This window comes from Lissotriton helveticus, chromosome 5_2, assembly GCF_964261635.1.
Source record: "Lissotriton helveticus chromosome 5_2, aLisHel1.1, whole genome shotgun sequence".
Taxonomy (NCBI): domain Eukaryota; kingdom Metazoa; phylum Chordata; class Amphibia; order Caudata; family Salamandridae; genus Lissotriton; species Lissotriton helveticus.
In genome coordinates, this window is record NC_136066.1 from 5,273,271 (window position 1) to 5,298,201 (window position 24,931).

Genomic DNA, 24,931 nt, shown 5'->3' on the forward strand with positions numbered 1-24,931 from the left:
GACATGCAAGCCGAGAGGGGTTTTATCCGGCGCTCCCGCCGGGACTTCAGCTTCATCTGCTGGCATGCCTCACAATCAGTGGAGTCGTGGTGTTCCCCCAAACACCACATGCAGATGGGGTGAGGGTCCGTCGCCGACATCAGGGGTCCACAAGACAAGCACATCTTAAAGCCAGAAGGCATTCGCACACTGTTCCCACACACACGCAATAGCGAAAGGGAAAGGCCTAAACAGGCCCAGTAGCACAAACAGAATCCGCGCTGCACGTGGAAAAGGAAAAAACGTACGTTGGCGCGCCGGGGTGGGACTTATGTGACCTCGCTGACGTCACGTACGCGGACAATGCCTGCGCGGAGTCGGGTGATGCCATCCCCCCGGCGCGCAGGGATGCAGAGCAAAAGATTTTCCGGATCCAGTCTCCGCCTGGGGATAATTCTGCGTGAAGGAATTTGCGGCTAGTAGTCTCTATCAGATAAATCAATTTTGCTTCTCAAAGACAACTCATCATATGAAGTTTTTCTAGATATTCCTCATGAGCAATTGGCAAAAACTCTGTATTCTAGGTCTGATAGAGCGGTTTGATTTGTAAAGCACGCTGGGTTAAACTAAGCGAATTTGTTTCCCCTCCCTTATGATTAACGAAAGAAGGATAAGTTACTTACCTGTAATCCTAGTTCTCTTCCAGGGGTATTCTCATCCAAGTCATAAGCACATGAATACTCCTGCCCATGCGCGGGACCCAGGAATATTCCCAACCAGGTGCGGGACCCCGGAAACATATATGTGGAAACCATATATGTAGTTATATATATATATATATACACACACACACACACACACAAAACAATAAACACACAATGCAGCCTCCCATAACAATGCTGAGCAAAAGGGGTTTGACTGGAGTAAGAAGGGGTTAAAGGAGAGAAGGATGGGTTTTTAGAGGGACATGAACTCACCTCAGGTGCAGGAAGCGAGTGAAGCACATTTTTCAGTTCCCACCAGCTTGAGGATGGTGGGATTTTTCTACTCGCTCTTTTGCTGGAGGTAGAGGCCTTGTCATCGTCATCCGTAGAAGAGGATTGGCTCTGCAGAGAGGGTTCTAGAGGGTGCTGTAAGCTGATTGGTTGGTGCAAAGACTTTGGTCTTTTTAGCATAATGAGGTAGATAGGCTACTACAATCTAGGCCTCAGGCCTTTTTCTAGGGCCTACTACTATAATGTGCTTTTTTATTTACCGTGGGACTCCCGCCTCGGCGACGGGGAATGATTCAGGCATATGAAAGATACCCCAATACGGGATAATTTGTCTTACCCACTTGTCTGTTGTGATGAAATTCCAGACAGGTAGAAACTGTATTAATCAGCCCCCACAGGAGTGGAATGGTGCTGGGGGAGCAGATGGAAGTCACTGTTTTGTGGTGGAAGGGGTTTGATTATTGTTGTTACCCCGACCTCTTCCTTTGTTGTTGTTACCTCTATATCCTCCTCTAAAATATCCTTTGCTAGAGGATGTTTGTGTATAGGACTTGAAGGACGTTGTATTGTCTGCTCCAGCTTGTTTGGAGCCTCCTCTATAGAAGGAGCGACGAAAGGAGCCTCTAGCTTGTGTGGACTGTAAAGCTCCCATAGATTTGGCAGTGTCTGTATCCTTCTTCATTTTGTCAAGTGCTGTGTCTACCTCTGGTCCAAATAATTGATTTTGGTTAAATAGCCGATTTAAGATGGTAGTTTGCACTTCCTGCTTAAAAACCTGAAATACCTAGCCACGCATGACGTCTAAGTAGGACACTAGTGTTTACAGCTCTAGATGCAGTGTCTGCTACATCAAGCGCACACTTGATTGAAGCATTCGAAATTGACTTACCTTCTTGTATAAGGTCATTTACCTGCGCCTTATATTGTTCAGGTAGACCTTGTAGTAGTTGTTCTAACTGGTCACAATGAGCCCTGTCGTATCTTGCAAGGAGGGCTTGTGTGTTAGCTATACACCATGTATTGGTAGCTTGTGCAGCTATTCTCTTGCCTGAAGCAGCTATCACCTTAGATTCTTTATCAGGTGGGGGTGCTTCACCTGACGTCTGAGTTTGCCCTCTTTCTAGCATTTGAAACAACTATTGAATCTAAGGGTAGTTGTCCTTTAATGTAGGCTGGATGCCCAGGAGCAGGCCTGTACTTTTTCTCAATTCTAGGGTTTAGTATCCTAGCACGTACAGGATCTTTAAATACCTCTGGAGCATGTTTGATGATCTCTTTAATCATAGGAAGAATTTGAACAGATCTTTGAGATTGTTCAAATGTATCTAACAAAAAATCTTACTCTGCCTCATCTGAATGCATTGTGACCCCGTGGTAAATGGCAGCCCTATTTAACAAGTGCCCAAAACTAATATTATCTTCTGGGGGAGAAGGCTTTGATGGATATGACTGTGGGTCAGGAATATCTGGTGTATCTTGTGGGTTTGGGTACTCCCAGTCTGTATCATATATAGGGTATAGGAAAGGCTCATCTGTGTCTATCCCTCTTCCTAAACTATACTCATCATCATTTTGAGGTGAGTGTGAGGATAAAGGAGGAGAATGTGAAGGAGACATTTGTGGTGAATTGTTAAGAGGAAAAGGAGATGAAGGAGAAGGAAGTATAGGAGAAGGAGGGTGCATAGGGGATGTGGCAGAGTCCTTCTTCTTGACAGGCACTGCAGGTGTAGGTGCTGTGTCTGACTTCCTCTTCCTGTGTGGTGTAGTGGATACATGACCTGTCTTTGGGTCAATGTAGATCTTCTTTTGTAGAGGATCTGGTAGAAAAAGTTCTTCTCTTTGCGGAACCTTTGCCGGCGCCGATTTTTCCAGTTCCGTGGGTGGTTGCTGCTTGTCTTTAGCCTTAGGAGTTGTTACTGTGTCCTTTGGCGTAGATTTTTGCCCCGAAGGTGATGTTTTCGGAGTCGTAGGCTGTTTCGAGGGCTTGAGCGCATCGGAATCAGGCCTTGTAGGTTTCGGTACTGGCGACGGGGGTAGCATTCCACCCTTCTAGAGGGAGAAGACATGTTACTTCCACTAATCCCGGTTAAAGTTAACCAGAGCCCCAGCGTCACAAAATGGATGCTGCCACAGACACAAGTCTGACCTCCTGCTGCTGGGAGTCCTTCCAGCGAGGGAGGCTTGGACAATAGGTTTCCTGTCTTGGGAGGTGCTGGCACCACCCCAGACAGGCTATAGTGTATTGGGGCAGGGGGGGCTGAATGAAATGAGACAATGCCTGGGGGACACAAGGTGTCCCATGCATAGTCCAGTTCAAACCGGTGCTGGGGCACTCCAGCCTCAGCGCAAAACTGGACAAAGGGAAAGGGGTGTAACGACCCCCTTCCTGGGTCCCACCCATAGGAGGGACCTAGCAGGTAATCCAGCCCCTAAATTTGGTATATAGGTAGGAGCTGAGTCCCAAGACTTTAGATTTATCCTGAATAAAAATCTGATACGAAACTCTGGACCTTCGACATCCTACTCGACGTAGAAGATTGAAGAATCTCCCTTGTGGTCAAGGAGTGGCCACCCTGCACAAGCAGGCACCATCAAGCGATCACCGGTTTGCTTTGTTGACGCTCCTGCCGGAGCCCGAGCACGGAGCCTGACAAGACCCAGACGTCCAGACTTCCTTCAGCCCGATCCACAGCCACAGCAAAGCTGAGACCCGTTGAGGCGACATTAGACGTAGGACCGGCCATCTTGGAAAGCCAGCGAATTGCTTTCCGTGCAACTTCTGAGGCACCCTCGAAGTTGTGCATTGGGGATTGAGAAGCCCCAGCCCCGAGCACCAACTGCACCGAAGATCAGCCCTCCACACTCCACGAGTTCTGCGTGAGGCCCTTCTGCATATTCCTGCTCAAAGCGTCTGTCCGGTCACTTGCCCGTTGGCTAGTGGCCTCTGTGACAACGAAACCTTTGATTTACAACGCTGGTCTGGTTGCTCCAGACTGGCCCCTGCTTCCCTGAAAAGGAGCAGCCCATCAGACCTTGCTGGTCTGATTAAGAAGCCATCGTCCTTTTCTGCGTGGGTTGCCTTTGCCAAGGCTTGTTGACTCCAATCCGGAAGCCGACACCGCCGACAGCGAGAGCCTTCGTGGGACAGTCCGTATCCAGCTCCTGGTCGTCCTCGACACCTCCTGGCCCACGTGGCTGCAGAGACAAGCTTCACGACATCACCTGATTGCTTCGCGACATCGCCTGGTTCCTTCCTGGTTCCATCCTGGTCACTGGCTAGTGACCCAGACTCTGTCCCCTCTGCTTTCAGGTACTAGTCATCCTCGATCCGCCATTGGATCCACCCGGACACTTCTCTCCTGGTCGCCTGCAGCATCTTTCTCCAAGGCTCCATAGGAATCAGCGACGAAACCCGACACACTTTGACACCTATGCACCCGCTTCCTGTGGGTGAGGTAACGCGAGTATTTTGGTACTCCTGCGGGTATTGACTATCCTAGTGTCCTAGTTTCAAGTAGCTTTTCCCTAGTCCATCCGGAAGTGTCCTAAAAGAACTAATTTCCATTTCTTTCGTTCCCATTCTAACTCTATGGTAACTTGCGTGCGTGTAAAGACACTGCACGCGCATCCTGTGGGCCTCCTGCTCTCCATCCACTGGTAGTACAGGGTAGCCACAGCGATGCTCTAGGCCTATCCTTTGTTCCTGACGTGGTTCTTATACCACTATTTTAGTATATGGTTCGAAGTGCCCGTAGGGCATTACGGAATTTTGTGCAACCTATTGTATTTTAATTAAGTATCTTGCTATGTGCTGGTGCCTCTGACCTCCTAAAGAGTTCAGAGGATTGTGTTAGAAATAAATACATATATATTTTGATGTACAACCTGTGTGGTGTCCTTTCACTTGGTATTAAAGGGGTTACATATGGTAAAACAGCTGGCTTCACATGCCCTCTTGAGTTTAGCCTAAGACTGCTTTTATCCATGCTACCCCTAGGATAGCTGGTCTATAAGGTTGACTTTACAACCATCACCATAAGGGTTGTTTGGACTGGTGCAAGGTGCTCACTAGAATAGTGAACATCATATACCAGGCCAACTTCTCACACCCATGATGGTGATCTGTCCACCTAGCTTATGCGAACACTTCTTCAAGAGTTTGTTGTATGACGGATAGCTACTGCAGAGGGGCAGAGGTCTTGTCCACCACTGTCAATGGCACATTAAAGAGGGCAGGCCGGATATTCCCCACTTTTTGGAAGAACCCCCTGTAGGAGAGTGGGGTCTGCAATCCTATGGCCACCCCAGATTTTTGCTTTTTGCTTCACTGGTTTACGACTTTCCCTGGCTGTGGGCCTGCTAATCAGACCCACAGCCTAGCTGATCTCTCTCTAAATTGACAGCCATGTACTTTAGGTGCATTTACCAATTGGTACTGGGCCACCTTGTCAGTCCCTGTACAGTGTACCTTAGGTACCCAGGGCATAGGTGTACCCAGGGCCTACCAGGGGCTGAAGCATGTATTATGCCACCCCTGGCTCGCCATCTAAACAGACACAACTGGCTGGTAAGACAGCTGGGGCAAGGTGGTGTAATCACCCTTTGCTGTAGATATAGTATACCTATATCTAACCTTAAAATGGACACATATATTCCTATCAGTCACTCCTATGGCAGGCCTTATCGATCCTGAAGGCAGAGTGCTTGGAATTATGTGAGATGGTGCTCTGGCATGAGCTGAGCCCGTTTGCAGCTTGCGGAACCAAGTCCTAATAGCTGTTCCATGATAACGCTATACCATATACTCTTAAGTGCATTATAATCCTCATGGTTAAATGCCAACTTTGGTATAACATTATCAAAACATGTCGAGTAAGGTGTCATACGAATTAGAATACTACCCCCTCGCCAATTCTGGCGACGGGGGTAGCATTCCCCCCTTCTAGAGGGACACGACATGTATGTAACTGTGAACCCCGGTTAAAGTTAACTCGAGCCTTGGCATCACAAAATGGATGCCACCACCACAGACACAAGCCTGACCTCCTGCTGCTGGGAGTCCTTCGAGAGAGGGAGGCTTGGACAAAGGGTTTCCTGCCTTGGGAGGTGCTAGCACCACCCCAGACAGGATTTTGTGTATTGGGTAGGACAGGCCTGAAAGGAATGAGACATGCCCGGGGCACAAAACGTGTCCTGTGCATACACCGGTTCACACCAGTTGCTGGGGCATCCCTGCCCCTGCTCTGGCGGGAAACCGGACAAAGGATAGGGGGTGTAGCCACCCCCCTTCCTGGTCCCACCCAGGGGAGGGACCTAGTCAGTAGTGCAGCCCCCTTTAGGAGAATAAAGGTAGGAGCTGGTCCCATTCCAAATTAGATTATCCTGAACAACTTACAAGAAGAAACTCTGGACTTCGACGTTCTGCTCCACAGAAGACTGAAGAATCTCCCTTGTGGGCAAGGAGTGTCCACCCTGCAACTGCAGGCACCATCAAGCGTCCAGCGGCTTCACTTTGTCGTCTTCCTTCAAGGATCCAGACTTCAGAGCCCTACGAGACCCGGATTCCCAGACCTCTCCGACCTCAACCTACGTCTGCAGCACAGCTGAGATCCGTGGGTGCGACGAGACACGTGGGACCGGCCATCTTGAAAGAACCTGCACTTCGCTTTCAGCATGACTCCCGAGGTAAACTCGACCGAGTGCTTTGGGGACTGAGAAGCCCCAACCCCGAGCAGCCCCTGCACCGAAGATCAGCCCTCCAGCATCCACGAGATCTGCGTGGGGCCCTTCTGCTTGTTTGCTGCTCGACGTGTTGTCTGGTCACTTGCCGGCTGGCTAGTGGCCTCCTAGACGACGAACTTTGAACTCTTCACTGCTGGTCTGGTTGCTCCAGACTGGCCCTTGCTCCCTTCCAAAAGAGGAGCACCCCGGACCCTCCTGGTCCACTCCAGACGCCGTTTCCACTCACCGCGTGGGTTGCCTTTGCCAAGGCCTGTTGACGCCGATTCCGGATCCAACACCGCCGACAGCGAGAGCCTGCGTGGGACAGCTCGTGCCTCCATCCTGGTCGTCGAAGACACCTCCTGGTCCACGTGGCTGCAGAGACAAGCGTCCACTCTTCACCTGATCGCGACAACGACATCTGGTTCGTTCCTGGTTCCACTCCAGTCACTGGCTAGTGACTGTGAACATTGTCCCCTCTGCTTTCAGGTCCGCTTCTTCACCGATCCACCCTTGGATCGCACCGGACATCTTCCTCCTGGTCGCCTGCAGCATCTTTTCTTCCAGGCTCCATAGACTTCAACGCGAGAACCCGACACACTTTGACACCTATGCACCCGCAGCCCGTGGTGAGATAACGAGAGCATTTCGGTGCTCAAGGGTAGTTTAACTGTCCTAGTGTCCAGTTCCACAGTCGTTGTTGTCCTAACTAGTCAGGATTGTCCGTACTCACCTTTAACTTGAACTGTACTGTCCATAGACGTTGTTACGCATCTCGCGTGTGAGTTTACACTCTGCACACGCGTCCCGTGGGCCTCCTATTACTTACCTAAGGTGAAGATAGCGTAGTCCTAGCGAACCTCCAGCCTCTGGACAGCTCCATTCTTTCTATCGACTTTCACATTCCACTTACTTAGTATATGGTTTGTCGTGCTCCTAGGGCACCATTGTAATCTTGTGCAACTTATCGTATTTTTCCTAAGAGATTGTCATGTGCTTAGCCCTCGGACCTCATAAAGAGTTCAGAGGTGTTTGTTATTAATAAATATACTGTTTATTTTCATAACAACCTGTGTGGTGTCCTTTCATCTGGTATTCAAGGGGTTATATTGTGGTAAAACAGCTGGCTTCACATGCCAAAAGAGTTTAGCCTAAGACTGCTTTGTCCATGCTACCATTAGGATAGCTGGTCTATAAGGTTGACTTACAACCAATCACCATAAGGGTTGTTTGGACTGATACAAGGTGATCACTAGAACTAGTGAGCATCATATATCAGGCCAACTTCTCACATTGGTGGCAGCGGTGGGATTTGAGCTTGCTGTTCTTTCTACCAAATATAATCTTGAAATATCATTTGAAAGATCACATATGGTACTCTAGGTACATATAACAAGCTTAGAAATACTCTTGAGTTCTACTGAACCAGCTGTTGTAGTAGAAAGGGCCTAGCACACCCTGACTACAACTCTTAGCAAGGGATCAGTAGGAAAACCCATAGTGTAGGTAAGTGCATCACTTGCACCTCACTAGAAGACATGTCTACCCATGGAGAGTCCTCAGAGACTCCCCTAGTGGTTAGTGACCCTCCACAGGTCCTTTCCAGATATGCAGCTCTCAGTTTCCAAAGGATGAGACAATTGTGTACCTCCAGGAAATTAAAACAGGGTTCTAACCCTACCACTCCTTTTCTGTTAGGTCTCTTAGAGACATGTGATGCAAGAAGGGCTGCTGACACAGACCCCTCTAATCCAGATAGGAGCATGCCCCCCTTAGAAGGTACTCGTGGTGATCCAGACCTCCCTGAGACAGAGAATGTAGCTGAGGAAGAGGAGGAGGAGGAGGAATCATCTGGGGATGAGGCAGACAAAGGTCCTGTAGTAGTCAGCAGACTCACCAGGACCAACTTAGACTTACTTATGGATAGTACTAGGGGACCCCCAGTGCTGTCCATGAGCAGGCCTAACCTTGGGGTCAGAAGAGATAGATCTCATTCTAGGGGCTCCAATAGATCTGTGCACTCTCATGCATCTGCTCAGAGGAGAATGACTTGCCCTCAGAGGAGAGAGCATGAAGCAAAGATGAGGGAAGCTAATCTGAGGATCCAGAGGGAAGAACTTGCCCTTGCCAAAGAGAAGCTTACCTTTGCTAGAGAGCAACAGTTGAGTGGGGTAGTACCCACTGGTGGCAGCAATACCCCTAGGGATAGAGAAAGGGGTTTTGATACTAGAAACCTGATTAAAATAGTGCCCTCCTATAAGACAGGTGATGATATCCACAAGTGGATAACTGCTCTGGAGAGGGCCTGCAAAGTACAGCAGGTACCCCAGAGTCAGTGGGCAGCTATATTGTGGCTCTCCTTTGAAGGTAAAGGAAGAGACAAGCTCCTCACTGTTAGAGATGAGGATGCTAATGATTACCAAGTCTTGAAAAATGCACTGATTGATGGGGTTGGCTTAACCACTGAACAGTACAGGTTAATGTTCAGAGACACCCAGAAAACTCAGGCTCAAGATTGGACTGACTTTGTTGATTGTGCCAATAAGGCTTTGGAAGGCTGGTTACTGGGAAGTAAAGTTACTGATTACACAGGATTGAATAATCTAATTATGAGAGAGCAAATCTTAAATAATTGTCAGAACCAGTTGTTGCATCAGCACTTGATTGACTCAGATCTGACCTCTCCCCAAGAATTGGGAAAGAAGGCAGACAGATGGGTCAGGACAAGGGTCAAGCAGCAGAACCAGAACCAGGGTGGTGGCCAGAAGAAAGCAGACCAGAAGGGTAATGAGAATAAGCAAAATGACCAGAAGTCTTCAACAGGGCCCCAACAACCTAAGGAGGGTGGGTCCCAAACGTCCCAAAAGAAGAAGAATGATGGTCCTAAGAAACCATGGTGCCAATACTGTAAAAGTAAGACTCACTGGTTTAGTGAGTGCACCAAGAAAGGCCAAACTCCTACCACTACTGTCCCTAAGACACCTGCACCCCCTAGTACAGTTAGTAGTGGTAGTGTACCTCCCAAGGCTATAGTTGGGTTAACCCTGGGAACTGAGGTGGATTCGGACTTAGTTAGAATACCTACTCAGGCAGTTCTTGTCTGTACTGGGGACATGGATATGACCCCTACTGTAAGTCCTAGTACTCTGGGCAAATACAGGCAAACGCCTTTGATAAATGGAAAGATGGCTCAGGCCTACAGGGACACATGTGCCAGTGTCACTATGGTGACACCAACATTTGTGGACCCTGACCAGATCATGCTAGGTTCAGACTACCTAGTGACCAATGCTAGCAATGTCACTACCAATCACAGTATGGCAGTTGTTAATTTCCCCTGGGGAGGGGTAACTGGCCTCAAAAGGGTTATAGTTAGTTAATACCTCCCAGTAGATTGTCTTTTGGGCAATGATTTGGAATCCTCACTGTGGTAAGATGTGGAGTACAGGACTCATGTAGAAATGCTAGGTCTCTCCTCACATGTCCTTGCTGTGACCAGGTCACAGGCCAAGAAATGCCCAGCTGAACAAGTGCTGGATCCTGGAAGAATGGACCAGACACTACCCAAGAGGAAGAGCAGTAGGGGTAAGGCTGAGCCTTCCCCCCTGCCTCAGGTTGAGTATCAGCCCTCTCAGGAGGCTGACCCCAAGACCCCATAAGGAACTGTCCTAGAGGAGCTTGAGCCTGAACAGGTTGAGTTTCTTGGGACAGGGGGACCTTCCAGGGCAGACTTGAGGCAGGCCCAGTTAGACTGTTCCTCCCTTGAACCCCTCAGACAGCAGGCTGCTGCTGAGGCTGCAGGGAATGCTACAGGTGCCCGTAAGGTATATTGGGATGATGGACTCCTATACTCTGAGGCAAGAGACCCCAAGCCTGGTGCTACCAGGAGGCTGGTCATCCCCTTGTCTCTTAGAGGTTTCCTTCTCACCTTAGCCCATGAAATTCCCCTTGCAGGTCACTTAGGCCAGAACAAGACTTGGGACAGGCTTGCCCCACACTTTCACTGGCCTCATGTCTGAGGACACTAAAGAGTTTTGTCGCTCCTGTGTCACCTGCCAAGCCAGTGGCAAATCAGGTGGCACCACAAAGGCCCCCCTTATACCACTACCTGTGGTGGGGGTGCCCTTTGAGAGAGTGGGGATTGACATTGTTGGACCAATGGACCCCCCAACAGCATCTGGGCACAGATTTATACTGGTGGTAGTGGATCATGCCACCAGGTATCCAGAAGCTATTCCCCTTAGGACCACTACAGCTCCTGTTGTGGCCAGGGCCCTGCTTGGAGTTTTCTCCAGAGCGGGGTTTCCTAAGGAGGTTGTCTCTGACAGAGGTGCAAACTTCATGTCAGGATACTTGACTGCTATGTGGAAGGAATGTGGTGTCAATTATAAATTCACCACACCCTATCACCCACAATGCAATGGGCTTGTTGAGAGATTCAACAAGACCCTCAAAGGGATGATAAAAGGGTTACCAGACAAGCTTAGGCGAAGATGGGACATCCTTTTACCCTGCCTTATGTTTGCTTACAGAGAGGTCCCACAGAAGGGGGTTGGTTACAGCCCTTTTGAGCTTCTGTTTGGGCATCCTGTAAGAGGACCCCTATGTCTTGTGAAGGAAGGATGGGAGTTACCTCTCAAAAAGCCTAAACTTGACATAGTGGACTATGTACTTGGTCTCCGCTCCAGGATGGCAGAGTACATGGAGAAGGCATCTAAAAACCTTGAGGCCAGCCAGGAACTTCAAAAAGCTTGGCATGACCAAAAGGCTGTCCTAACTGTTTATCATGCAGGACAGAAGGTGTGGGTGTTGGAGCCAGTGGCCCCAGCAGCTCTCCAAGACAAAAGGTCTGGACCCCATACCACCATTGAGCAAAAGGGAGAGGTCACCTACCTGGTAGACCTTGGAACTCCCAGGAGCCCCCTCAGGGTGCTCCATGTGAACAGGCTCAAGGCATTTGTCTACAGGGAGGACATGGGCTTGCTCATGGCCACAGATGAGGGGCAGGAGGAAGAGAGTGACCCTCTCCCAGACCTGCTCACTCAGAACCCTGATGATGGGTCAGTAGATGGTGTAGTCTTTTCTGACAGCCTCTCTGAACATCAACAAGAGGATTGTAAGCAGGTCCTTCAATCCTTTAGACAAATGTTTTCTCTGACCCCCAGTCAGACAAACTGGTGCACCCATGAGGTGGACACTGGTGACAGTCTGCCTATAAAGAGTAAAATCTACAGGTAACCTGACCACGTCAGGGACTGCATAAAGAAGGAAGTACAAAAGATGTTGGAATTGGGAGTCATTGAACCCTCAGAGAGCCCTTGGGCTAGTCCTGTAGTTCTAGTACCAAAGCCTCACACCCAGGATGGTAAGAGAGAGATGAGGTTTTGTGTAGACTACAGGGGTCTCAATGCTGTCACTAAGACAGATGCCCATCCAATACCTAGTAAATATGAACCCAGGGGTGCCCTGGACTACTAGATGCACTGCTGCTGGGCGTTAAGCCTTTAAAAATTCAAAGTAGGTGTTAAACCTTAATTCATCTGCATAAACCATACACATTTATTTATCAATAGATAACATCTACATCAAAAACAAGTAATACAAAAGTACATCATTTTGCATTTGTGTTCAGTATTAGCAAAAGTAGCTGAAAATATTAAATCATCGTATTTTCAAATCACTTGCTGTATGTTAACAGTCACATAAGTGTTGTTACACCAAATTGATATCCGAAGTCCCAATGCATTTCGAGTTGCAAAATGAACCCTTCGTCAGGGGATCAATGAAATGAGGTCAAGGGTACAAAATTCGTAGAATGTCGACGTCTTGTAGTGCAGATTCAACGAGATCTACAAAACAGCAACATAAGAAACTGTATTGAATTCTCACATTTCATTTCATTTCATTTTGGACATTTATAAAGCGCCTGGAAGTACGCCCACCGGCGTGTCCCCGCGCTGTGATAAGTGAGAGCTAACAATCCGCCCACCCTCCCAGTCGTCTACCTGCTAAATAAAAAAGTCTTAAGTTTTTTTCTAAATATGGATTCAGACGGTTCTAAACGTAGACATAAGGGCAGAGCATTCCACTGCTTGGCCGCCAGGTATCTGAAGGATCTACCTCCCATGCGCGCCTTCCTTACTCTAGGCACCGTCAGAAGACCCGTGCAAGAGGAGCGCAGGTTGCGTGTGGGCTCATACCCAGTCACCAAATTTCTGAGCAGAGCAGGAGCCTTACCATTCAGAATACGGTGGCATGTGGAAAGAGATTTAAATTCCACCCTACTGGCAACTGGGAGCCAGTGGAGAGCGTGGAGCGCTAGTTTGGAGGGAGACCTCCTGGGGAGCCTCAGTACTAAGCGGGCTGCCGCGTTCTGCAGCACCTGGAGGCGTTTGGTGACTTTCCTCGTGGCACCCAAATATAACAGATTGCCGTAATCGAGGCGGGATGTCACCAGGGCATGCACCAACGTTCTGCGAGCTGCAAGCGGGAGAAGATCTAACACCTTTTTCAAAGTCTTCAGAACGCCGAAGCATACCCCAGCCACACGACCGGCCTGTGTGTCAAAGGTCAGGCCAGTGTCCAACCAGACCCCAAGATTTCTTGCCTCCCGACAAGGGACTGGCGTCTCACCCAAGCAGGAAGGCCACCAAGCCGACGACCAAGCAGCCGGCGTCCCACCCACAATCAGTACCTCGGTCTTGCTACCGTTGAGCTTTAAACAGTAGGCGGACATCCAGGTTGCAAGATCTTTCATGCAATTCCTGAAATTGTCCGCCGCAAGATCCGGGGTACGTGAGAGGGAGATGGCCAGCTGCGTGTCATCGGCATAGGACACTAGGCACAAACCATACTTCTCAACAATTCTTGCCAAAGGGGAGACATAGAGATTGAACAGGGTAGGGCTCAGGGACGAGCCCTGAGGCACTCCCTGGCCCAACCCAATCTCTCTCGAATAACAGTCACCCAGCCGGACCTGAAAGCGTCTGTCAGTTAGAAATGATCCTATCCACCCCAGCGCTGCTCCTGAAACTCCACCTTCATTCAGACACTGTAGCAAGATGGAATGTGCTACAGTGTCGAATGCAGCGCTGAGGTCCAGCAGGATCAAGGCCATAGTCTGGCCTTCATCCACACCCTGACGCAGGGTCTCCACCGCCATAAGAAGGGCAGACTCCGTCGAATGACGGGGGTGGAAACCAAACTGAGAATCGTGGAGCAGAGAGGTATCGTCCACGTGTTTCATCAGCTGGAGATTCGCAATTTTTTCCGCAACCTTCGCCATATATGGCAGGAGGGAGATAGGGCGCAGGTTCTCAAGTTTATCAAAACTGACAATCGCTTTCTTTTGCAGCGGGAGAACAATCGCTTGCTTCCACGCAGCGGGAACAGTCTGTGTCTCGTAAGAGGTGTTTAACAGATGACGTATGTAAGGTTCGAGGACATCCAGGCTTCCCATTAGCCGTCTGGGTGTAGTGGGGTCCCTAGGTGAACCAGATCGTATAGATCCACAAATACGAATGAGCTCCTCAGTCGGGGGGGTGGTGAAACTAGACAGCCGTTGTTTCCCTAATACATGAGTTGTTTCCAGAGGCTTAGAAATCTGGACAGTCTGCTGTGGAAAGGAGGCATAAATTGTTGCTACCTTTTTAGCAAAAAACTCTGCTATAGGGTCGCAGCCCTCTACTGTGCAAAGCTCCTCCGGCACTGCTGCAGGTTTCCCTACAGATAGCGTTTTATAGATTAGGAACAATTCTTTGGTAGAATTTTCGGCTTCCAAAATCCTGGCGCCAAAATATAAGGTTTTGGCTTTCCTAATCAATCGATGGTAAATACGCCGTTTAGCTGTGTACTCTATTTTCGCATGTGCCGTAAGAACTTTCCTCCATTGTTCCGCATGTTTGCACACCACTTTAGCTGCCCGCACCTCCTTATCATACCATGGTGCCGTGCTCTGCACCCGGCCACCTCCCCTTGTTATGCCAAGTGGAGCCACCTGGTCCAGAGCCTCCGTGATGAGCTGATCAAAATTAGTATTTATGGCTTCCACTCCCACTCCCCCTGGATGACCTTTATCCTTGAGGGCCCAATTAAATTTAGTTTGGGAAAAATTCGACCATCGTCGACTGCGGTGTCTAGAGGCCGACGGTATCACCGGCCGAGCTCCCTGAATGTAAATCAGGAAGGGAACCAGGTGGTGATCTGTCTAGGGAATGGGGATGGGATCGGAGACTTCTATCTGTTCCCAATTAGCAAAAATCGGGTCCAGTGTGTGGCCTAGTTGGTGAGTGGGCTTAAGAACTTTCTGCTCAAGATGCAGTACTTTCATATTTAGCTGAAAGTCCCTAGCTACTCTGTCAGTGGGATCATCAAGGTGAAGATTGAGATCACCCAATACCAGATATTTATCAACTCGCACTGCTGCCTCAGTAATTCCCTCAAATAAACTCTCACTGAATCTTGCAGCAGTGCCAGGAGGCCTATAAATCAGAAGGCCCTTCAGAGTGCAACTGCCATTGACAGAGATGGAAAATGCTCCAACCTCACCACCCACGATCTTGGCCTGTTCTAATTGGCAATGAAGGCCCTGTCTGGTTATGATAGCTATCCCGCCACCTCTTCCCATCTCCCGGTCTAACCTCACAAGAGAATACCCCTCCGGGATAGCGTCGAGAACCTCAGGCATGGAATGTTGGTCGAGCCACGTTTCCGTGATAAAGACCAGATCCCATTGTTTATTACTAAGGAGATCATGCATGTCAAGGCAATGCCTACGCAAAGAGCGGACGTTAAGTAGACCGCAGACCAGTGCATGATGGCCCTTTGGTGTCGCGACACCCTGATAGAAAGCGAAATCACAGTAGTTACATCCTAGAATATCTTCCGCCTTCATTTTATGCAGGCATGGCCCGGGTTGTGTGCCCCGGAGGGCCAGTAGGTCTTCACGACTCCAGGCCAAGTGCCTCGATGGAGAGACAGGGGGTATGGCCCTGGCCCGCGCCCGGCCGCGGACGGGCGCAGACGGGCTTAACTTAGGCGCAACTTCGGCGCGCCTTCGTCGCGCCCGCTGCGCTCGTCCGCTGCGCTGCCTGGGGCACATCCGCCTTATATCCCCCCCAGCGTCCCAACAACTAGAGCGCTGCAGGTGGAATCCAGGAAGTAGCTGGCTCGGACCCTCCACGCCCTCTGCTCAAACGGTGCTAGCCACCGGCGTCAGAACGAGGCGGGAGGGAGGGGCGAGTCCAGTACTTTGTAATTGGATGCTGTAGCTGCCTGTCAGCTTCCCGAGTGCCTCAGCAGAACGGAGTCCTAAATGCGGCCAGTCCTCCGGTAAATACAGCAATAGCGCAAATATGAGCAGCGCGAGTACAGCGACCCGCTCTCTTTCACACCAGTGCCCAAATGAATTAAAAGAATTCTTTTTTTTAAATTAGCTCAGCGCTGTAACAGCATACCAGTAGTAGTCACTAATACGCCGGTAGCGCGATTAAAAACATGAGAAACAATATTCAGAAAAACGCTCTGGAGTGCCATCGAGAAAAAGAAGAAGAACCCCGTGATTGAGGAGAGATACCCCTTGTTGTAAATGTGAAGAAACCATATAGAAATAGTGTGTCTACTCAATATCTGAAAGGTGCAAAATCAAGTGGTCGTGTGAAATGTCATGCGGGTGAAAAGTATCCAGAGTGAAATGCTACCGGTGTTATAAATAAAGACCGTCACCAAGATGAAGGTCTATTAAAATGACTGCATGCTCAAAAAAAGGGGTTTTCGTACTATCACTGAAAAACGCCCTGATGACGTCACCGAGACCGATAATCCAGCGCTGATACTGGTGCCAATCCCGTATCCTGAAAATACACGGGCGGGAATTGTTTAAAACTAATGTGTGGGATTTGTTGCGAAATTAAACCGGCTGTGGATGATAAAATGAAGCTTACCGCCTGTAATGACAAGAAGTGCCAAATCCGCTATTCTCGACTCGTGAAAAATCTATCTACAATGGAAATGTAAGCATACTATGAGTATATTAAACCTGAGTACCAAAAAACTAGTAAGGTTTTTCATGTCGGATTTGATAAATACACCGACCTGTAGCCGCCAACGCCGACACCCTGTGTGAATCCAAAGATGCGAGTCCGCCCATCTGGTCACGTGGTGCGGAACTCGCCGGATGTAAAAAGACATGCTCAAACACTAAAAACGGACTACTGGGAACGTAAAAGGTTCACATAATCCTCCGTGCACCAGGTTACTAATGCAAAGGAAGTAAAAAAGTGCTCTACAGGCTGAGTTGTTTAAGTAGGTGTTACTGGAAAACCTCCTCGTTCGAACTATTAGTAATACGTAAAAATGAAGAGCGCTGTGTAAAAATTGCTGCAAAAAAAAAAAAATATGCAGAAAGAGTGTAATAAATAAATCAGAGAATAAAAATGAACCATGAAATAAAGCAAGGCTAGAACATAAGTGAATCTCAAGGCCCCTACTGAAAATAGAGGTGCACGTGCCAACTATTCAATCAAAAAGAAATATACCCAAAAGAACAACACGTGTAGGTGCAGGGATATACAATTAATGTGTTTAAAGATGTGTGAGGTGAATCTCAGTGTACTCCCTTACAATCTAATAAACATTCATGTGTTACTAAAGAAAACATAATAATTCATAATGGTCATTTAAACCTCCCGGGATCACAGTTCCTAAAGACTTTATCCAATGAGTTTCCCTCCTAGCTAGGAGGGTATTCAAATCCATTCCTGGAGTATGTACAATACGTTCTAAAACTGTGTACCTGAGTTGGGGAATAGTGTGTTTGGCTTCTACCCAATATTTGGCTAATGAGGAGTTTGTGTTACGATTCCTAATGCGACTCTTATGCTCCACTATTCGTGTCTTTATCTTCCTGCTGGTACGTCCCACATAAACCAGCCCACATGGGCATTTAATCGCATATATCACTCCTTCCGTGTTGCAATCTGCATTGTGTCTTAATTTTATACTTGCACCCGTGTGTGGATGCCAGAATTGATCACCAGTGATGACATTACCACATTGTCCACAGTTGTAACATTTTAACATTCCTTTTTCTTTTTGTCTTACATTGTTTTTGGGGGATTTCAAAAATTCCCTTAAATATTTGGTCCTAGTGTGTGCAAATAGTGGACAACCATGAAACACTGTTGCAAAATCTGGTTCGTTCTCAATGAGTTCCCAACGGTTCCTGATTATAGTCTTAATCTGTGTGGTTTGAGTTGAATTTTTGATGACAAATACTTCTCTTTTCATTGGAATCTTAGCTTTAGGTGTCAATAGTTCTTCACGAGATTTACCTGATAAGGTATGAACAGATTCTCTAAGTATTTGATCTGGATAACATCGCTCCTTATATTACTGAGTTTGTTTTTGGATGTCTTCCTTACATTGATTTTCATCTGATGTAATCCTCTTAATTCGCATCATCTGTGAAAGATATCTTTACAATTGAATACGGGTGTGCAGATCCACTCTCAACAAATAATTTTCATCCGATACCCAGGGCAGATGAACTCATAGACAAGTTGGCTTCTGCAACTTTCTTGAGTACATTTGACCTAACAGCTGGTTATTGGCAGATCAGGTTAGCTGAGGATGCCAAGGCCAAGACAGAATTTTCTACCCCAGGAGGTCATTACCAATTTGTGGTGATGCCCTTTGGTTTGAAAAATGCACCTGCCACTTTTCAAAGGTTGGTGAACCAAGTTCTCACTGGGTTGGATGACTTTTGTGCAGCGTATCTAGATGATATTGCTGTCTTTAGCTCCACCTGGGAGGATCACCTGATCCACCTGAGGAAAGTTTTGGAGGCCCTGCAAAAGGCAGGCCTAACTATCAAGGCCACCAAGTGCCAGATAGGGCAGAGTCAGGTTGTGTACCTGGGCCACCTTGTAGGTGGAGGCCAGGTTCAACCATTGGAGAGTAAGATACAGTCATAAAGGACTGGGCTCCTCCAACCACCCAGACTCAGGTCAGACCTTTCTTGGGCCTGACTGGTTACTATAGGAAGTTTGTCAAGAATTATGGGTCCATTGTGACACCACTTAATGACCTGACAAGCAAGAAAATGCCAAAGAAAGTTCAGTGGACAGCAAGCTGTCAGAAGGCATTTGATGACCTAAAGCAGGCCATGTGCACAGCACCTATCCTAAAGAGTCCAGACTTCTCCAAACCATTCATTGTCCAAACAGATGCTTCTGAGTTGGGTGTGGGAGCTGTTCTATCTCAACTGAATATTGATGGTCATGACCAGCCCATTGCTTTTATAAGCAGAAGGCTGACCACTAGAGAGAAACGTTGGTCAGCTATTGAGAGGCCTTTGCTGTGGTTTGGGCCCTGAAGAAGCTGAGGCCATACTTGTTTGGTACTCACTTCAAGATTCAGACCGACCATAAGCCCCTCCTATGGCTAAATCAGATGAAGGGTGAGAACTCCAAACTTCTTAGGTGGTCCATTTCCCTACAGGGGATGGACTTTACAGTGGAGAACAGACCAGGGACTGACCATGGCAATGCAGATGGTCTCTCCAGGTATTTCCACTTAGAACAGGAAGACTCACCTGGTCAAGGTTAGTTTATTGTCCCAAAGTTTGGGGGGGGGGGTCATGTAGGAGAGTAGGGTCTGCAATCCTATGATCACCCAGATTTTTGCTTTTTGCTTCAATGGTTTACGACTTTCCCTGGCTGTGGGCCTGCTAATCAGACCCACAGCCTGCTGTTCTCTCACTAAACTGACATCCATGTACCTTAGGTGCATTTACCAATTGGTACTGGGCCACCTTATCAGTCCCTGTACCCAGGGCATAGGTGTACCCAGGGCCTACCAGGGGCTGAAGCATGTATTATGCCACCCCTGGCTGGCCATCTAAACAGACACAACTGGCTGCACGACAGCTGGGGCAAGGTGGTGTAATCACCCTTTGCTGTAGATATAGTATACCTATATCTAACCCTAAAATGGACACATATATTCCTATCAGTCACTCCTATGGCAGGCCTTATAAATCCTGAAGGCAGAGTGCTTGGAATTATGTGAGATGGTGCTCTGGCATGAGCTGAGCCCGTTTGCAGCTTGCGGAACCAAGTCCTAATAGCTGTTCCATAATAACGCTATACCATATACTCTTAAGTGCATTATAATCCTCGCGGTTAAATGCCAACTTTGGTATAACATTATCAAAACATGTCGAGTAAGGTGTCATACGAATTGGAATACTACCCCCTCGCCAATTCTGGCGACGGGGGTAGCATTCCACCCTTCTAGAGGGACACGACATGTATGTAACTGTGAACCCCGGTTAAAGTTAACTCGAGCCTTGGCATCACAAAATGGATGCCACCACCACAGACACAAGTCTGACCTCCTGCTGCTGGGAGTCCTTCCAGCGAGGGAGTCTTGGACAAAGGGTTTCCTGCCTTGGCAGGTGCTAGCACCACCCCAGACAGGATTTTGTGTATTGGGTAGGACAGGCCTGAAAGGAATGAGACATGCCCGGGGCACAAAAGGTGTCCTGTGCATACACCGGTTCACACCAGTTGCTGGGGCATCCCTGCCCCAGCTCTGGCGGGAAACCGGACAAAGGATAGGGGGTGTAGCCACCCCCCTTCCTGGTCCCACCCAGGGGAGGGACCTAGTCAGTAGTGCAGCCCCCTTTAGGAGAATAAAGGTAGGAGCTGGTCCCATTCCAAATTAGATTATCCTGAACAACTTACAAGAAGAAACTCTGGCCTTCGACAGTCTGCTCCACAGAAGACTGAAGAATCTCCCTTGTGGGCAAGGAGTGTCCACCCTGCAACTGCAGGCACCATCAAGCGTCCAGCGGCTTCACTTTGTCGTCTTCCTTCAAGGATCCAGACTTCAGAGCCCTACGAGACCCGGATTCCCAGACCTCTCTGACCTCAACCTACGTCTGCAGCACAGCTGAGATCCGTGGGTGCGACGAGACACGTGGGACCGGCCATCTTGAAAGAACCTGCACTTCGCTTTCAGCACGACTCCCGAGGTAAACTCGACCGAGTGCTTTGGGGACTGAGAAGCCCCAACCCCGAGCAGCTCCTGCACCGAAGACCAGCCCTCCAGCATCCACGAGATCTACGTGGGGCCCTTCTGCTTGTTTTCTGCTTGATGCGTTGTCTGGTCACTTGCCGGCTGGCTAGTGACCTCCTAGACGATGAAGTTTGAACTCTTCACTGCTGGTCTGGTTGCTCCAGACTGGCCCTTGCTCCCTTCCAAAAGAGGAGCACCCCGGACCCTCCTGGTCCACTCCAGACGCCGTTTCCACTCACCGCGTGGGTTGCCTTTGCCAAGGCCTGTTGACTCCGATTCCGGATCCAACACCACCGACAGCGAAAGCCTGCGTGGGACAGCTCGTGCCTCCATCCTGGTCGTCGAAGACACCTCCTGGTCCACGTGGCTGCAGAGACAAGCGTCCACTCTTCACCTGATCGCGACGACGACATCTGGTTCCTTCCTGGTCCACTCCAGTCACTGGCTAGTGACTGTGAACATTGTCCCCTCTGCTTTAAGGTCCTCTTCTTCACCGATCCACCCTTGGATCGCACCGGACATCTTCCTCCTGGTCGCCTGCAGCATCTTTTCTTCCAGGCTCTATAGACTTCAACGCGAGAACCCGACACACTTTGACACCTATGCACCCGCAGCCCGTGGGTGAGGTAACGAGAGCATTTCGGTGCTCAAGGGTAGTTTAACTGTCCTAGTGTCCAGTTCCACAGTCGTTGTTGTCCTAACTAGTCAGGATTGTCTGTACTCACCTTTAACTTGAACTGTACTGTCCATAGACGTTGTTACGCATCTCGCGTGTGAGTTCACACTCTGCACTCGCGTCCCGTGGGCCTCCTATTACTTACCTAGTGTTAGTGTAGCGTGGTCCCATCGATCCTACAGCTTCTGGACAGCTCTATTCTTCCTATCGACTTTCACATTCCACTTACTTAGTATATGGTTTGCCGTGCCCCTAGGGCACCATTGTAATCTTGTGCAACTTATCGTATTTTTCCTAAGAGATTGTCATGTGCTTAGCCCTCGGACCTCATAAAGAGTTCAGAGGTGTTTGTTATTAATAAATATATTGTTTATTTTCATAACAACCTGTGTGGTGTCCTTTCATCTGGTATTCAAGGGGTTATATTGTGGTAAAACAGCTGGCTTCACATGCCAAAAGAGTTTAGACTAAGACTGCTTTGTCCATGCTACCATTAGGATAGCTGGTCTATAAGGTTGACTTACAACCAATCACCATAAGGGTTGTTTGGACTGATACAAGGTGATCACTAGAACTAGTGAGCATCATAGATCAGGCCAACTTCTCACACCCCCCACCCTGTCAAACTCTATAGATGGCTCTTAGACTATGCATGTTTTCTTGTTTCAGGGACTTTCTTTCTTTATTCTTCAAACAAAGGGGTTCAGAAAGAGGGAACTGGCGGAGGGTGTGGCCACATGTCTGTCAATGTTGCAGGGATGCTTGTGATTGGGAGGATGCTGCCATATTCCATTAAATCACTGATCTAGAGGTCTGGTATGTTCTCACCCGTTGGATCTGCAGGACTCTATCTGTCCTTCTCAGCGTTCTTACTTGATGGGCAAAAGGACAAACCTTCCTCAGTGGCTGAAGAGTTACACCCCCCTAAGTGGGCAAAGGTGGCACAAGCTCTGGCAAAGGGCCACAGCGTCTTCGGTGTCATGGCACCTGCTCTGACACTGCCTTAGGGGTGAAGTGAGCACCCCCTTCTCAACACCAGAAGAAACACTCCGGTCACCTGTTTCTGGGGAATCCGTCTCCTCTTCCTCCTGGCTCACGCCAACACAAGGTTCTCCGTCACAGCCTTCTTCTTCCAAGCTGAAAAAAACAAAACGATCATTATTTACTTATGCCTGTTACCATTCTCCCGTGGTTTCCTTTATTTATTCAAAATAACCAAAGTGGAAAGGTTTGCCAGTATGGGGAGGCTACATTTAACCCCCTGGTACATTCCAGGTGCGGACAGATCAACACTCAAACAGGGGTTTGCAGGGATGGATCTTGGTAACTGAGAGTTGAAGCAAACACAAGAACAAGCGAAGAACCTCTAGTCCCAACCATGCTGAAGGGATATCTGCGTCGAAGTCTTAAGCAGTGAAGAGTCTCAACCTTACCAATGTTTCTTAGAGACGCCGATTTGTTGAAATAAACACAATAGCTTGATAGTCTTTCCACCTCTGCATTATAAAGGCGCATCTGTTTTCCCTCTCTGGGTCCTCGTTAAAAAATGAGGCCAGAAATGCCAACTCTTTGCGCCGGGAGCAAGAAAAAAGCCCATGAACCCACTGCGTGCGGGGGTCACCTGCCCCACTCAAGGCACACACGCTTAAGAGGGGCTCCAAGACAGGCAACTGGTCAGCCATGAGGAAAACTCACGGTTCCGTGGGTTCAACCTTCCAACTAGCAAAATAAAAACGGAACAATATCCCATGATCGAGCAAAAGAAAAAAAAGAAAAGAAGAATTCTAAACTCCCAGGGAATACAAGCTTATAGGAGGCCCCCACCCACATCCATCACAAGCGCAGCCCACCTGCACCACAGGCACAACCTCCCTCTGGCTTATACACCTGCTCGGACTTCTCTCCCCCCTAATTTTGCACCCCTCTGGATCATCACTCCACTAGATATCTCCTCATTCCTTTGATAACCCTAAATCGTTGACCTCTCTCTTGTTAATTCTGTTCTGCCCCTCTCCTTCCTCTATTTTACCCTGGCTTTTTTCAAGCACAATCTTCCACTCAGGCAGAGAAGTGAGGAAGACTGCCTGGCAGTAGTCCCAAGATGGGTCCCTGGACCTGACCTGACCTGGTCAGTGCCGGTCGCTCCACCCGCCGCGTGGCCCACCTGCGTGTGCCCAGTCCCCGTTTGCCGCCGCCCCTGCCAGTAACTGTTTTTGTTGGATTGTTATTGTATTGTGCCAGTACTCAGTTTCTCCCGCTGTTGTGCCCTGTTGTGCCCTGATTGTCACTGTTGTGCCCCTGACTGGTTTGTCCGCTCCATCGCAGTTTTTCTCCCGCTGTTGTGCCCCTGACTGTTTGCCTGCGCCCTGTTTTGTCACTGCTGTGCCCCTGATTGTATTTCTGTTCTCCCCGTCCTCCCGCTGATCCACCCCGCTCCCCGCCGTTGCTCCCCCGCGGCCCCACCCCCGTTCATTCAGCCTCACCTCGCATCGCTCCCCTCCCCACTCGCCACTCCGCTCCCGCCTCCCAGCTGCTCCTCCCTCGCTCTGCCCCCTCCACTCTCCATTTATGGCAGAGTCCACGCGTACGTGCAGCGGGCGCGCCGGTTGTGCGCCGAAGGCGCGCCAAAGGCAAGCCCGTCTGCGCCCATCCGCGCCTGGACTGCGCCCAGCGCCAGACCACCCTGGTCCCCACAGATGCCATCCCAACCGTCGGACGTACGACGCCGCCACCCTGAGAGGACTCAACACCGGACGCCTCCCCGGCTGCCATCAAGCCACCCCAGGACGCACCCACGGACCCTTCACCTGCCAATCCTGCAAGTTCGCCTGCATCCGGACCTGCAACCCACCCGCTCCCGCCAAGCCAAGCGCCAACCGCAACCACCTGAAGTGCATCCTGCTCAACACCCGCTCCGTCCACAGACACGCCGTGGAACTTTGGAACCTGCTCGACACCACATCCCCGGACGTCGCCTTCCTCACGGATACCTGGATGAACGCCTCCTCAGCACCCGACATCGCCATAGCCATCCCGGACGGATACAAGATCACCCGGAGGGACCGCTTCAACCAGACTGGAGGAGGCATCGCCATCGTCCACAAGAACACCATCTGCATCTCGACCAACTCCGAAGACACCCTCACAGCCGCCGAACATCTCCACTTCCAGATACACACCGACCCCAAGACCACACTCAGAGGCACCCTCATCTACAGACCCCCAGGACCCCGCACACAATTCAGCGAAGACATCGCAGACTTCATCAGCCCACACGCCCTCCCCTCCGCTGACTACATCCTCCTAGGGGACCTCAACTTCCACCTGGAGAACAAGAACGACAACACCACCACCACACTACTGGACAACCTCGCCAACCTCGGACTCAAGCAATTTGTGAACACCCACACCCACTACGCCGGACACACGCTCGACCCAATCTTCTCCTCGAGCAAGCACATCTCCTTCAGCCACTCCACCG

General features: G+C 49.4%; 1 protein-coding gene across 9 annotated transcripts in view; it reads right to left on the bottom strand.

The window, feature by feature from the left end:
• CIZ1 (CDKN1A interacting zinc finger protein 1) overlaps positions 1–24,931 on the bottom strand; it is a 582,047-nt gene that overhangs the window by 202,425 nt on the left and 354,691 nt on the right. For all 9 annotated transcript variants that reach the window (XM_078646619.1, XM_078646621.1, XM_078646624.1 and 6 more), the window contains one exon: positions 22,508–22,587. In XM_078646619.1, the coding sequence (XP_078502745.1) occupies positions 22,508–22,587 (80 nt within the window). The remainder of the gene's footprint in view (positions 1–22,507; positions 22,588–24,931) is intronic.